The sequence below is a fragment of the Taudactylus pleione genome, unplaced genomic scaffold (genome assembly GCF_031769625.1).
Source record: "Taudactylus pleione unplaced genomic scaffold, aTauple2 ptg000682l, whole genome shotgun sequence".
Lineage (NCBI taxonomy): Eukaryota > Metazoa > Chordata > Amphibia > Anura > Myobatrachidae > Taudactylus > Taudactylus pleione.
Window position 1 is genome coordinate 2,240,196 of NW_028285084.1, and position 13,515 is coordinate 2,253,710.

Consider the following 13,515-nt stretch of genomic DNA (forward strand, 5'->3'; position numbering starts at 1 on the left):
TTGATAGCTTCAAGTAACACTAAAATGTTCTTGTTATGTTTATATGTCTAAAGATCGAGGAATCTGTGCGGAGCATGGTCATGCGCTATGGAAGTCGACTATGGAAATTACGTGTCCTACAAGCTGAATTAAAAATAAACATCCGTTTAACACCAACAGGAAAGCAAATTCCAATACGTCTTTTTTTGACAAATGAATCTGGCTACTACTTAGACATCAGCTTATACAAAGAGGTGACAGACTCCAGAACTGGACAGGTAAGGACAATGTGTGACCATCTCAAACATCAAAACAATAAGAAAAAAAGTAAGCATCAAGTGTATAATTAAATACATCTTTCATAAATCATATCGCTGTTTAAAAACTGAAAATGTTATTCCTTTTAAGGTGAAAAATTATATATGCTTTAGTAATTAAATGGTTAATAAAACACATACAATTAATAATCCTTCAATGCATACAAGCATGGCATTGGGTAATAGGTCCAATTTCAACCATAACAACTAACTATGTGGAGTTTGTATAATCTTACTGTGTGTGCATGGGTTTTATTCCTCAGTCATTACTGGTAGGTTCATTGGCTTCTGTTTAAATTAAACCTCTTGGGTTGCATTATGTTTTATGGTTTGTTTGCTTTTGTTTTTTGCTTTTTCATTTAGTTTAAATGTATCATAAAAGCATGATAAAACCAGACACAGGGTCTGATTCACTACGGATCGCTATTGCAATGGCGGCTGCGATTACGCATGCAAATCTGCTGTGAAAATATGCTAATTAATGCAATAGCAATACCGTCGCACAGCCAGCATAGAGACGCACACTATCGCTATCTCACATCTGTAACACCTTGCAATCCTGCGTATACATCGGGAACATCGAGTAAATTTGGCCCCTCATGCACAGTTACAGCAGGTCTGACATTACTCAGAAATTGCTAACCTCGTCGCACAAAGTGAGTACTCAAGCTGTGTATGCCGTCGCAGTTTATATTATATGCAAGCCCATATAACGGCGTTCAAACAGACAAGCATGCCTGCATTTCTCTGACCACTTCCCCATCATTACCTCCATACACTGACATCCCGTCACTCACTCTGTGATGGCTTTGTGTGAGCTGCGCGATCGCAGTGCGATTACAGTTCTGTGGCTGCGCGTGCGCACTGGGATGCATGTGCAGTACGCAACAATCGTCCATCTGCCTATGCAATCGCTATAGCGACCCGGAGTGAATAGGGCCCAGAATTCTTAGATTTCAAAGAACCTTAAAACCAGGAATATTCAGATACTGTTGGAAAATCATTTCCACAGAATTTTCACGTTTAATGATTTAATGTTGCATCCATTAATACCAACAAAGAATCCGTACATCGTAAAGCCGCTGTAGATTCCATATAATGGTGTAAAGCACGCACCACATCCAAAAATGCAGAGGATGAACCATCATCAGAGGCCGAAGCCTGACTAAATGTTGGAAGCACATTGTCCTGGTTCATATGAAATTTTGACACTACCTTCGGAAGAAAAGATGGCTTTGTGTGTAAGACCACTTTATCCAAATGAAATATGAACAGTTGAGGCTTACAGGAGAGAGCTGCCAGCTCTGAAACACTTCTGGCGGAGGAAATAGCAAAAAGAAACACAACCTTTAAAGTGAGGTAACGAAATTCCAGAGATTCAAGTGGCTTAAAAGGAGCCTTCTGTAATGGCTTCCACAACTAAATTTAAGTCCCAAGGAGGACCGGCAGGACATAAGGTGGTTAGATACGAAGAATACCCTGGAAGAACGTTTGGACTTCTGGAATTTAAGCCAACCTCCTTTGAAAAAGGATAATTAGGGACAATATCTGTCCCTCAAGAGAAGATAGGTGAGGACCCTTAGACAATATTTCCTGGAGAAAAGACAAAATGCGAGAGACACAAAAAAGTTCTGGCTGCCATTTTTGTAGCTCACACCAGGATATATACAGTGCATCCGGAAAGTATTCACAACGTTTCACTTTTTCCACATTTTGTTATGTTACAGCCTTATTCCAAAATGGAATTAGGGCCTGATTCAGAGCCGCTCGTAATCGGCCGCTCGTTCGCTCCGAGCGATGTTTGCCCAACTGCACAAGCGTACGGATCGTAATACGCATGCGCGAACCAGTCAGTGCGGCCGAAAATCGTTTGTTCGCTAAATAGCGAATGCCTGCTAATATGAGTGACAGGAGGAGGCGTATGTGGGTGGTAACGGGGGAAGGTGCTTGAAAACGGGGATGGGAGATCCGAACACAGGCGTGCTTAAAGGTCAAAATGGGCGTTTTATGGGTGTGCATAATTAATACAGCAGTGTCACTGACCACGTCACTGGGTTATTTTATAGTCAGAACTGCTCGCAAGATTGTGGTAGGAAAAACCAACCACAAGAATAGCGAGCAGTTCATACGCTGGTCGATGTACTCGATTAATCTAATAAATAGCGGACATGACGTAGGATGCGAGCGGCCAGGGGGCGTAGTTATCCAAAAAATTACCGCAAGTTTTGTTCGCTCGTTCAGACATAGAGGCGTGAACAGACCGCAAAGAGCGAATGGTTCATTTGAATAGCAACCCCCTTTTCCTGAACGACCGTCCACAAATTGCGTCCGGCTCTGAATCAGGCCCTTAATTCATTTTTGTCCTCAAAATTCTACACACAATACCCCATAATGACAATGTGTAAAAAGTGTTTTTTGCCTTTTTTGCAAATTTAATTAAAAAAACAACAAAAAAACCAAACTAAGAAATCACACATACGTAAGTATTCACAACCTTTGCTCAATACTTTGTTGATGCACCTTTGGCAGCAATTACAGCCTCAAGTATTTTTGAATATGATGCCACAAGCTTGGCACACCTATCAGTTTCACCCATTCCTCTTTGCAGCAATTAAGCTGTAGGAACATCTCAAGGATGATCAGTGGAAACCGGATGCACCTGAGCTCAATTTTGAGCTTCATGGCAAAGGCCGTGAATACTTATGTACATGTGATTTCTTAGTGGGGTTTTTTTTTTTATTAAATTTGCAAAAATCTCAAACTTTTTACACGTTATCATTATGGGGTATTGTGTGTAGAATTTTGAGGACAAAAATTAATTTATTCCATTTTGGAATAAGGCTGTAACATAACAAAATGTGGAAAAAGTGAAGCGTTTCCGGATACACTGTATATAACTTCCACACTCTATGATAAATCCGGGAAGTGACTGGTTTAACAGACTGGATCGTGGTTTTAACAACAGGACGGGAAAATACTTTAGTTGTCAGGATTTCAGTTTCAAGAACCAATCCGTCAAAGCCAACCAATGCAAATCGGGGTGCAGACACGGACCTTGATGAAGATGATCTGGACGTAGAGGAAGGTGGAGTGGATAATCGGCCAACATGCCCTGAAGAATGGTGAACCACTGACGTTGCAGCCAGTAAGGAAAATGCTGTCTGACACTGAGTATCGAAAAAGAGACCCAGAAACACCATCCTTTTAGAAGAACTTAGGTTGGATTTGCGAAAGTTCACCATCCATCCAAAATTCTGGAGTGTATCCAACATCAACTGAGGATAACTGATGGAGCCTTAATCAATAGATCGTCCAGATAGGGTATAACATTGATACCCAACCGCCGGTGCATAGAGATCCTATGTGCCTAGACCTTTGTAAAGACTCTTGGTGCTGTTAGCAGGCCCTTGGAACTGATAGTGCCAGTGACCTATGGCAAATCTCAGTAAATGATGATGTCCCTTCCATATGGGAATATGCAGATAGGTATCCTTGATGTCTACAGACACCAAATATTCTCCCTCTTCCATGTAGCTGATGACTGATCATATTGACTCCATCTTGAACTTTTCCAGGTGACGGTAAGGGTTTAAGCACTTCAGGTTGAGAATTGGATGGAAGGATCTGTCCGGCTTGTCCACCAACAAAAGACCTTAATAAAACCCAAAACTCTGCTGGTCTGCAGGAACCGGAACAATTACCCCAGAATCTAAAAGCGAGGAGACCGCCTGAATGGTGGCCCTTCTTCTGCACTGATGGGAAGAGGGGTATTGAAGAAACGATCTGGGACTGGACCTTCCAGATCTAGGATATAACCTCTGGATACAATTCCGCTCATCCAGTGGTCTGGGCTGGATTGAATCCAGACCTCCCGAAAATTGAGTAAACAGGCCCACACCACCTGAACTTGGACCGAAGCCCCCAAAGTGTCATGCGGAAAGTTTTTCTGATGTCTTAACCGCAGTATGTACTTTGGGTACCCCTGTTCTCTAAAAGTTCCTCTACGGGAAACTCATGGACAGCCTCTAAAGACCTGAAAATGTCCTCTCCCTTGTGACCGTAAAGCCTGGAACCTGGGAAACTTGGATTTGGAGGTTGAGACTGGAAGGTAAGGGCCAGAGTCTGCCGTAGTCTGAGAAATAATCTTTGTGAGTTCTGAACCGAACAAGATATCGCCTTCAAATGGAACTACTTCCAAAGTATGCTTGGATTCAGCATCCACATTCCATGTTCTAAGCCATAAAGAACATTTTGCGGAAACCACCAAGGCTGAAATACGAGACTCTATCTGGATGGCATCTAATAATGAATCCCCCACATAGGCCAGAGCCTCCAAAATTTGATCAGCTGAGGATATCGCTCCAGATGGATCCCCCGTCTGGAATCTCTCAACCACGTGAGCCATCCAAGCTTCCACCACTTTAATAATCCAGGCACTGGCTATAACAGGCTGGAGGATGACCCCAAATCTGTTTTAAAATCTATTTTTTCTCTATTTGCTGGATCTTTTAAGAGAAACAGACTGAACAGTAGGAATGACCGTTGCTCTAGCTAGCCTAGTCATTGGAGCATCCACCTTGGGTGGGATATCCCAAGGCTTTGTGTCATCCTTCTTGGCACCTGAAACTTTGTGTCAGGCTTGAGTCAGGCTCCAACAAGGCCTAACCAAAATAAGAAAAGGCTGTAAAAACAGAGACCTGTTCCTTCTTACTCTTGAAAAAGAGGCTGAATTGATCTCAAGAACAGTAGAATTTTTTAGTTGTTACATCTGATGGACAGCATCAATTTAAGAGCTAGTCCTGAACTCATTTGGGAATTTCCCTCCAATGCAGAGTTATTTTCTCAATCAGTATCTATTTCCCCTACTTCCTGGGATGATGCAACAGATTCTGAATCTTCCTCAGAATAATCAAAAGGAGATTGAATAGTTAATTTCTTAGTGGCTGAGGCCTCTGCAGCCGTCACCATCCTATTTAAAGACTTGGCAATCCCTGCAAGGCACCTGCTCAGAATATAAGGCCCAGGGTGGCTCTACAGAATAATCAGAAACCGTCTGAGCACCAGTTATAACATTAGCCTGAGACTGATGTAACTCAGCAATGTCGTTTGCCATTTACCTGGCCCAATCAGGCAACCCGGTCTGTTCTTTAGAACACCCGGGCTGAGAAGCCACTGACACCACGGAGCATGCTGCACATAGTGAGCCTGGCTCTATACAACCCTTTGGTATTTTTCTTATCACATTTGGCACAGGTAAATATGTAGCCGAACCCGGCTTTCCTTTCGGAACTTTGTCTGGTTTCTCCGAAATAATGCCCAATACCACTGAGATACAAAGAGAAAAAGAAAAAACAAGACTGACTGAGACCCAAAAGGGAATAGTGCAGAATGTAACTTAGTACCACAATAATATAAACCAAACAGTTATGTTTTCTCGACCGATGTGGAAAAAAAAAAAAAATCACCAGGGAGGGACAAAGAGCTCCTTTACAAAAACCATTCGGATTCTGGACCTCATTCAGAGTCTATCGCTTGCTGCAAGCGATCTTGCGATCGACCAGGGTGATGGTCGCGATGGTCAAGACCATCACGACCACTGGGGCTTGCGACGAGACCCTAAGGTTGGGTCTCGTCAACCGCAAGCCCCAGGGAGCTTCCTGCTCTGATCGAGCAGGAAGCTCCCCACTGACATCATGGCTGATGTCAGTGGAGCTGCCCCCAAACGTCAAGCGTTCAGTCGGGAACGCCTCAGTTTGGCCGACCACACCCCCTGCCCACCTCCCAAATGGGGTGAGCTGTCACTCACTATCGACAGCTCGCCCACTGTGGTGCGAGACCCACAGCGACGGAGCACCCGTCGCTAGCCGGATCTCGCGCATGCGAACGTCGGAGCCGGCTCCGATGTGCGCATGTCCAGTGGGGAAACATTGACCCAGTTGCGAGTGCTCAGCGCTTGAGACCGGGTCTGAATGACCCCCTCTATCCTGGACAGAGATCAGAGTTCCAGCTATATCAGTGGTTTTTAGTCTGGGGATAGAAAATTGGAAGGCAGATTTTGTAAGTCTCCAATCATTTCTTACAGGGGAATGGTCCCTGCACCTGGAAGTGTTCAACAGTCTGCTTTTGAAATAGGATCAACCAGAAATAGATTTATTGTCACTCTGCTCATTAACAAGATGCTCAGGTTTTGTTGCAGAACCTGGGACCTGTTTGCCTTTCATATAGATGCAATGGTCGTTCCATGGAAGTTTCGCCTTGCCTACATATTTCCTCCAATACCAATGCTTATGTGAGTTCTCAGGAAGATAAAAAAGGAAAAGATTCCAGTGATGATAGTAGAACCAAACTGGCCAAGAAGTGTGTGGTATTCAGACATAAGAGACATGACAGTGTATCTGGCGGTCAGATTCCCTGTCACGACATTCTTAGGCTAAAGTTAATGGCATGGCTCTTGAAGCCCAGACTATGATGAAAGCTAGGACTAAGGTTTTTTTCAAGCAATTCTCAGAGAGTCTGGAATAATTATATTACTTGCTGTAAGAAGGAGAAAGTGTCATATTCGTCTTTCTTGTTACCTAGACTTTATTTTCTACAGACAGGGCTAGTGTTGGGCGTTAGGCTAGGGTCCCTGAAGGTACAGGTATCAGCTCTGTTGATTCATTTTCAGAACAGATTGGCCCTTATTCCAGAAGTAAATGTTTACAATCACCCTATAGGCATCCAATAAAACCATGAGCCCTGAATCTTGTACTAATAGCGGTCCAGTTTCCACAGTTTGAGCCTTTACAGGAGGTAGACCTGTAAATGGGTATCTTGGTAAATTTGCATATCTTTTAGCCATTTCATCAGCTTGAAGGGTGTCAGAATTGGGAGCTTTATCTTGCAAACCTCTGTCTTTAGTTATCCATGATGATAGGGCAGTATTACTCTCCCTTCTTTCCAACATAAGATGTGTCAGCTTTTCTTCTTAATCAGGAAATAGTAGTTCCATTCTTTGCTAAATCTAGAAAGACAGTGGATCACAGGCAATTTTCTCTGTTGGATGTACTTAGAGTATTAAAAATATACCTGGGGAGGACTGGCAGTATGTGGAAGACAGAGTGTTTATTCATTCTTTATGTTGCCAGGAAAAGAGGTTGACCAGCATCAAAGCAAATTACATCCAGATGGATTATGACCACAATTAAGCAGGTATATGGGGGGTCTGAAAGGCCTGTTCCAGACCAGTTTTCAGCACATGCCACTCATTCTGTAGAGGCTTCGTGGGCAGCGCGGCAATGGTGTGTCCCCAGAGCAATTTTGTAGAACAGCTACATGTTCCTCAGTACATAGATATACCAAATTTTACAGATTTCAGGATTTTGTGTCCAGCGATGTTAATTTTGGATGTAAAGTATTATGTTCAGATAAAACAGAACTAACCTTCCCCTAGGTGCAGCCTTTGTACATCCCCATGGTCAAAAGTGTCCCCCAGATAAAGGAAAGAGAAAACAAGATTTTTGGTATTGCCAATTAAATCTCTTTCTCGGAGTTCAACTGGGGGATACTTCGATCCTTCTCTTGTTGGTTGCACATATGAGTAGGATGCAATTCTGTACTTGGCTCTTCAACCTTTCCTTAGGGTCTTTAAGTTCAAACTGAGGAAGGGGTTGGGGGGGAGGAGATTTATATCCTAAAAAGTTGACTCCTTAAGTGTTCACTCCTCAACCCTCACTATACCCCATGGACAAGAAGTGTCCTCCAGATGAACTCCGAGAATGAGATTATAGTCCATGTATTTGTTCAGCCCATTAACATGAATTTAGCTGCCCAGGTTATTTTTTCTACATCAGTAAAGTTCCATTTACTCTCTGCAAGCAAAAAGCAAGTGAGTGCAAAATACCATCTCATCTCCATCCAAACATCAGACAGTAAAGCTGCAGCTTCTGTGGGAAGTCGCATGTGATTGGCTAAGCAGCTATAGATGCTTCCAGTCAGTAGATTCTTCTCTCATTCTGCAATACTACTCTGACTTCACAACAGTTCTTGTGGTTTTTGTATTTCCTGTGGGATTGCAAGAAATAAATTTCCCTTTAAATTACAATAAATTTTAACATGCCATTTTTAATATGGCAGACATTAAATATGGCTCATTTCCCTTCCAATTATACGAAAACATATCCCTTTTTGGATTAAAAATATACAGCATATTTCTCTTTAGATTATAAAACTAAGGATGTAATTCAGACCACAGGAGTATAGTGAACTAAAAGGCACCTTCTAAATATCTGAAGTTCCAGGATGCCAGAGACCAGATGATTGGTATGAGTCAAATAGATGATGCTCATGTCCTTTCTTGATAATGGTATATGGATAAAGATTCCAATAGCAATGTATTCCAAAGTCAGAAAAAGTTGTAGTTGTTGAACTTGAAACCTCCAGACCCCAGTGGTGTATGGTCCAGAAATCTTTACTGCTAGGAAGATACTATGCTATACTGTCTATCACAACCTTATACAGATGATGATCATAAAGGGTAAAGGACAAAAACAATTGAGTGCATCACCCTTGAAACTTGATATCAGAACAAAAAGCAAGATATTGAGAGAAAGGATCCCTAAATCTAATCACTTAATTGAATTTTGTGTATTCCATACCCTTCAAGTATCATCTGGAGATTATCCACTTGTATGTTCAGACTTTTACTGATTCACATAATGTACTGGTGTACCATATAATATGAAAAGAACATGAGTATCTGATGCATTATCCTTAAAGTATATATTTGATAAAAACAGATACAATGAAATGTGCCAAAATATGCAGATACAATTTACAGTAAAATAGAAAAAAAAAGAATGACCTCATCTTTGTGTGGTACGATATCCCAATCCCCTACCAGATGATAGTGATGTTTTGGCTTGCAAGATATAGTCTCCGGATTCCATGGAGACTATATCAATCCTTGAAAATGACTACTGGAAGCTCCCAACAAGTGCACTTGTGCTGTGCTTGAAATTTGCCTTCAGCATCCAACAGGAGCCAAGACTTATATAATTTTGTCATATACTTCCTCGAACTCAGAGACTATGGGGTCTATTCATCATCCTCTAATTTTAATTTTTACTCCCTATTTTCCATATTTAAGTAGATTGTCCTATTCAAGTTGCTTGTAATGCAGGAGATAGACTTTAGTATGGGGATGTGAGAATTGTGCCATTCATCAAGTTCTGAAAAATTATTTTGTTCGGAACTTGTACTTGAAACTGTACGCCATTCTGAGATGGCGTACAGCCTCCGATAGTCTGCACAAGCTGCCGTTTGCACAGCAGCTTGTGCAGCAGAAGGGATCTTTTCAGATCTCCCTCGCTCACCTCTGCCTGTGTCCGATCTTCTTGCAGAGCTGCCGTCCCCCTGTGCCGGCCCCTGACAGTCAGCGAGCCTCGCACCTGGCTTCCCATTATCAAGACAGACTGTTGTAATTACCGTTGGATCTGGGGGTGGACCCTGTGTAAATGACAGTTTGACCTCTGGTGCCCGGGCAGCAGACAGCGCATGCACGTGATGCCCATAGCACTTGTCCTGCTGCGAAGAACATTGGAGGAAGATGGTCGCAGGTGAAAACTCTCTAACTTCTGAAAAGTTGGCTTTGCAAAATAAGCAACTTTTCGGAAGTGATACTTAAGTACAAGAGGGATGATGAGTTCGAAACTTAATTAACACTTTTTACATATTTGTAGGTTTGTTGAATAGACCACTATATCTTACAAGTTGAAAGATCACTGCCATTTGGTAACTGTACCTTACCACAATCCAGTTAGGGTTACTTTTTATTCAATTTTATTGTAATTTTTATTTCAGTGATTTGGTACATTTCAATGTTTTTTTTGTTTTTTTTATTACTAGCTGAAGTACCCGCTATTATTTAGCATCCCAGACCAATTGTCACCCCTATATGAAGTTTTCATCCAAATCCATCCTGTGGAAGGCCCAGAACAGGCCCCCGGGTCAAAGTTCTTCACAGTATTCTCAGGTCAAAGTTCTGCCCAGTGTACAAAAACGGGAGGTCCATCCGGGACCTCAACCCATTATTATGTCTTCTGGGATACAATGTTACCACTCTGTGAAGTTTTTGTCCAAATCCGTCCAGTGGAAGGCACAGAACAGGCTCCATGGGTTAAAGTTCTGCCCAGCATACACCAACAGGAGGTCCGATTGGTACCCTAACTCCTCCTAAAACCTGGCCAGGATCCAACTGGACAACTATGCGTTAGTTTCACCCCAATCGGTGCAGGGGTGTCAGAATGCATAACCGGACAAACAAACAGACCAATGAATTTTATAAGATATAATGCAGCAGATCTTCTGTTCTTTAGTCAATATTGATACTCACATTAAGTAAATCTGTAAGAGTTTGAACATAAAAGTGTAGAACCTCCTTACGATATTTGATGGGATGTTTTATATGTTATTCTGATTCCAAATTTCATAGACTTTTGTCCAGGAATGCTGATGTTTGTCCATGAAAGATGACGTTTTGCCTCTTTTTGAGACCCAATTTCTGGCGGGAAAATCCGAACTATATATATATATATATATATATATATATATTATACACGCACATACTTCTTTCTTGAATATATGTGTGTGTGTGTACTCAGATTCTGGTTGTTAACATTTAGAGCCCCTCATACTGTATGAGTAATTACATCCTTAACATGTCCCTCTACTGTACCTCCGTTCGTCACTATTGTGGGTCTGGTCTGGGCTGGGGCCGACTGGCTAAGATCCTGGGCTTAGAATAAGAAACGGTATACCAAGCGCAATATCCTATAAGGTACTTATATTGTCCTCTAATACAGGGTCATCAAAAGTCCATATACAACACAAATCTTCCTTCCAATGGGAACGTATCTCTTCCACTTAGTGCCTCCAAAAAAAGAGAAAATTCAACCAATCAGTGGGTGTTTTATATATGAGTGGATTTATAGTATTCTTACTCTCATATAAGCTTGAAATAAACGTCTCTCCACCAACTTTCCAATCAGATAATCTCTCCTGAGCAGAAATTCTATGTTGATTAGTGTTGTCCCTCAAAGAGAATATTAAAACAGGGAAAAACCCATAGCGTAATTCTGACATTTTTATTAACACAATTAAAACATGAAAAATGGCCGCGTACCAGAGGGGGCCTTAAGACCAAGGCAGGTGATGTTCACATATAACAAGCACTTCTAATCCGGATAGAAGCCTACGTCCATATGACACCTCTCAAATCCCGTCCGGTCCCCAAATAGGCCATGGTACTTACAGTCACACTCCTGTGGTCACACTAACACGTTTTGGCTGGATGCCTTTATCAAAGTGTGACTACTCCTAAACAATACTGACTTTAAATACCTTTAAACACACCCCCTATGGGTTTTTCCCTGTTTTAATATTCTCTTTGAGGGACAACACTAATCAACATAGAATTTCTGCTCAGGAGAGTTTATCTGATTGGACAATTGGTGGAGAGACGTTTATTTCAAGCTTATATGTGAGTAAGAATACTATAAATCCACTCATATATAAAACACCCACTGATTGGTTGAATTTTCTCTCTTTTTGGAGGAACTAAGTGGAAGAGATACGTTCCCATTGGAAGGAAGATTTGTGATGTATATGGACTTTTGATGACCCTGTATTAGTGGACAATATAAGTACCCTATAGGATATTGCGCTTGGTATACAGTTTCTTATTCTATATCACTAGTGTGGTGGGGGTCATTTTTTACATCAGATCCTGGGTTTGAGTGACTGCACTGCAGTCAGTGTTGAGTGCGGCCGGAACATGGGGCGGAGTCACGTGACGTCATGACGTTGTGTGGTGCTCTGCTGGGACTCGGGAGATGTTTTGCAGAGGCTCAGTAACGGAGCCCAGTGCTAGTAATGGCGCCTTTAGGCTGGATTTCGGGGGGGTGGAGGGGCTAGACAAGTGATTAGGATGGATAGCGGTAAATCCGGCCCTGAGTAGTAGTCCCTCTTCTGGGTGTAAATGTTTCTCTAGCTGCAGGTACATTTTTGTTGAAAAGAATGCTTTTTATTCTTTTTTCATAGATTATGTTCCAGGCATACGGAGACAAACAAGGACCTCTTCATGGGATGCTTATAAATACTCCCTATGTCACAAAAGATCTTCTACAGTCTAAACGATTTCAAGCACAGTCCTTAGGAACAACCTATATATACGATATTCCTGAAATGTTTCGTCAGGTAAGGCTCTTTAATGTGGAGGTTTGCAATATTTATTTTCATATGTTCTACTTTTATAATAAGTAGTGAATCTGCTTTATACAATAATTAGTGCCTCCATTTACTACCCCTTCAATCACTCTTGACACTAGCATGATTGTGTTTCCCAGTACTTTTCTAGAACTTGCAAACTTATAAGGGGTCATTTATGAACATTCAATAAGGATTTGGTGCCTGATTCAGCACGGATCGCACGCAGCTTCTAGCTACGAAAATATGCTAATGAATGCAATCGCACGGCAACCGCAGCACTATACCAAGATGCCCATCACTGTATAAAACCTGCCCACTTCCCATGACATGCATCCGCAAGTCAGCGAAAACATCGGTAACATCAGAACCATTCGGTTGAGGTTAACCTGAGCCTTCCTCACAAACTGCTAAACTTCCTGTCGCCATCTAGACCTCTGCCAGCGTATACAATCGCAGGGGCTTAATTATGCACACCCCTGTAATGGCGTTCAAACGCACAGGCATGCCTGCGTTCCTTCCACCACCTCCCCTCTCCACCTCCAAATGGTCACTTAATGTCAATTACTCTGTGAAGACTATGCATGATCACAGGTGCCGGTTCGCGCACGCGCACTACGATGCTTGCACAGAGTGCTGAATCAAGCCATTGGTTCAGTGCAAAAGGTGCATTGAACCAACTTTTTCTGTCACGTGTAATGTTAAACAATGAAAGTGTGTGATTTGTTGCTATGATGTATTGCAAATTATGCACCTTAATGCCAAGTTAGTAAATTAGCCCTACAATTAGAATAGTATGCAAAGGATTTAATTAAGACTGATGGATGCATAGCAGTATAGAATACCCTTTATTGTAAAACAAACAAGTTGGCCAATGTTTTTTCCTGTGTAAATGTATATAAATCTAGTACCGTACAAAGATGAGGTGTCTGTACAAAAGTTTGCTGAAACACATGCACTTAATATGGCGAAAAAA

At 41.9% G+C, this 13,515-nt stretch overlaps 1 protein-coding gene across 2 annotated transcripts in view; it reads left to right on the plus strand.

The window, feature by feature from the left end:
* ACACA (acetyl-CoA carboxylase alpha) overlaps window positions 1-13,515 on the plus strand; it is a 532,248-nt gene that overhangs the window by 276,243 nt on the left and 242,490 nt on the right. For both annotated transcript variants that reach the window (XM_088455952.1, XM_088455953.1), the window contains exons 38-39: window positions 54-257; window positions 12,375-12,530. In XM_088455952.1, coding sequence (XP_088312078.1) covers window positions 54-257; window positions 12,375-12,530 — 360 coding nt within the window. The remainder of the gene's footprint in view (window positions 1-53; window positions 258-12,374; window positions 12,531-13,515) is intronic.